Genomic DNA, 1,133 nt, shown 5'->3' on the forward strand with positions numbered 1-1,133 from the left:
TGGCAGGTCTTTTTCCCAGTGCATTTCCAAGAGTTCAACCCTGCGTTGGTGTACCGTGGTGAGCAGACTGCCTCCTCCAGCACAGACTTCCTGAGGGACGGGCATTTTGACAGACATTCCTTTGCTGAGGCCTGCTTTTATAACTCCGACTATATGACAGCACGTACCAAGCTAGCAGCTGATATCCTAGACCGAGATGAGGTACTGGAGAGTATGGAGGTATTTGATGTCTTCCTCCACTATTCTGGTCTGCACCTGTTTAGGGCTGTGGAGCCAGGGTTAGTGCAGAAATATGCACTAAGAAGCTGCAATCCCCGGCTGAGTGAGGAGTTGTATCACCGCTGTGTGCTTAGTAACTTGGAAGGACTTGGATCCCGCTCACATTTAGCCATGGCCCTCTTCGAGCAGGAACAGGCCAATAGCACTTGAGAGATGAGAAACATCAAGAGCTTCACAGCACCTTAACACTTGGCACTTTCCATCCCCTTCCCAGCCTTGCCATGGGCGAAGGGCATGTGAGGTCAAGGGAGGAGGAAGACTTTCCCAGCCCTGCTCTGAAGCACAGGCGTGGGCTATGGAGAGAGGCTGTTTCTGTGGGTTTTTTTTTTTTTTTGGAGGGGGAGGGGTGAGTTGTTTGGGTTTTTTAAATAAATAAAAGTTTATTTCCAGGCAGACTCATGTGGTTACTTGTAAACTTTATAGTATCTGGGGTGAGGGATGTAAAACAGGCTGCAGAGTCGACCTTGCTTTAAGCCACGCAAGTGCTGAGCAGTGCAGAGGGAGGGTGACTGTGAGCTGTGTGCTGGCATGAAGTTACCTCGCCTGCGCTTCTCACAGTGCTGTTGCACTGTCCTGTGTGTTCGTTCTTCATGCATTCACTCTTCAAGGAGATGTAAACATAGCTTGTCTGTTTGCTGCTAGACAAAGCTATTCAATGCGCTTTTCACTGCTATGTTTGGCTCCTCCACAACTGCAGAACATTTTGTTGTGTAATCTGGGAAGGTGAAGGAACAGAAAATTCCTTTTGATGTGCGTCAAGCTTGCTGCAGTTGGGCTGAGCACCGTGGCATGACACAGGGTTGCTGTATGCCCTAGAGAGCAGCCAGGAACTGTCTGAAGGTCCCCAACAACTA

General features: G+C 49.3%; 1 protein-coding gene across 1 annotated transcript in view; it reads left to right on the plus strand.

Moving 5' to 3' along the window:
• Positions 1 to 668, plus strand: part of CHPF2 (chondroitin polymerizing factor 2) — a 3,741-nt gene extending 3,073 nt beyond the window's left edge. The window contains exon 4 of the mRNA XM_010175644.2: positions 1 to 668. This exon is cut by the window's left edge and continues 828 nt beyond it. Coding sequence (XP_010173946.1) covers positions 1 to 429 — 429 coding nt within the window. The 3' untranslated portion in view covers positions 430 to 668.
• Positions 669 to 1,133: the final 465 nt, after the last annotated feature.

This window comes from Antrostomus carolinensis, unplaced genomic scaffold (assembly GCF_000700745.2).
Source record: "Antrostomus carolinensis isolate BGI_N321 unplaced genomic scaffold, ASM70074v2 scaffold51889, whole genome shotgun sequence".
Lineage (NCBI taxonomy): Eukaryota > Metazoa > Chordata > Aves > Caprimulgiformes > Caprimulgidae > Antrostomus > Antrostomus carolinensis.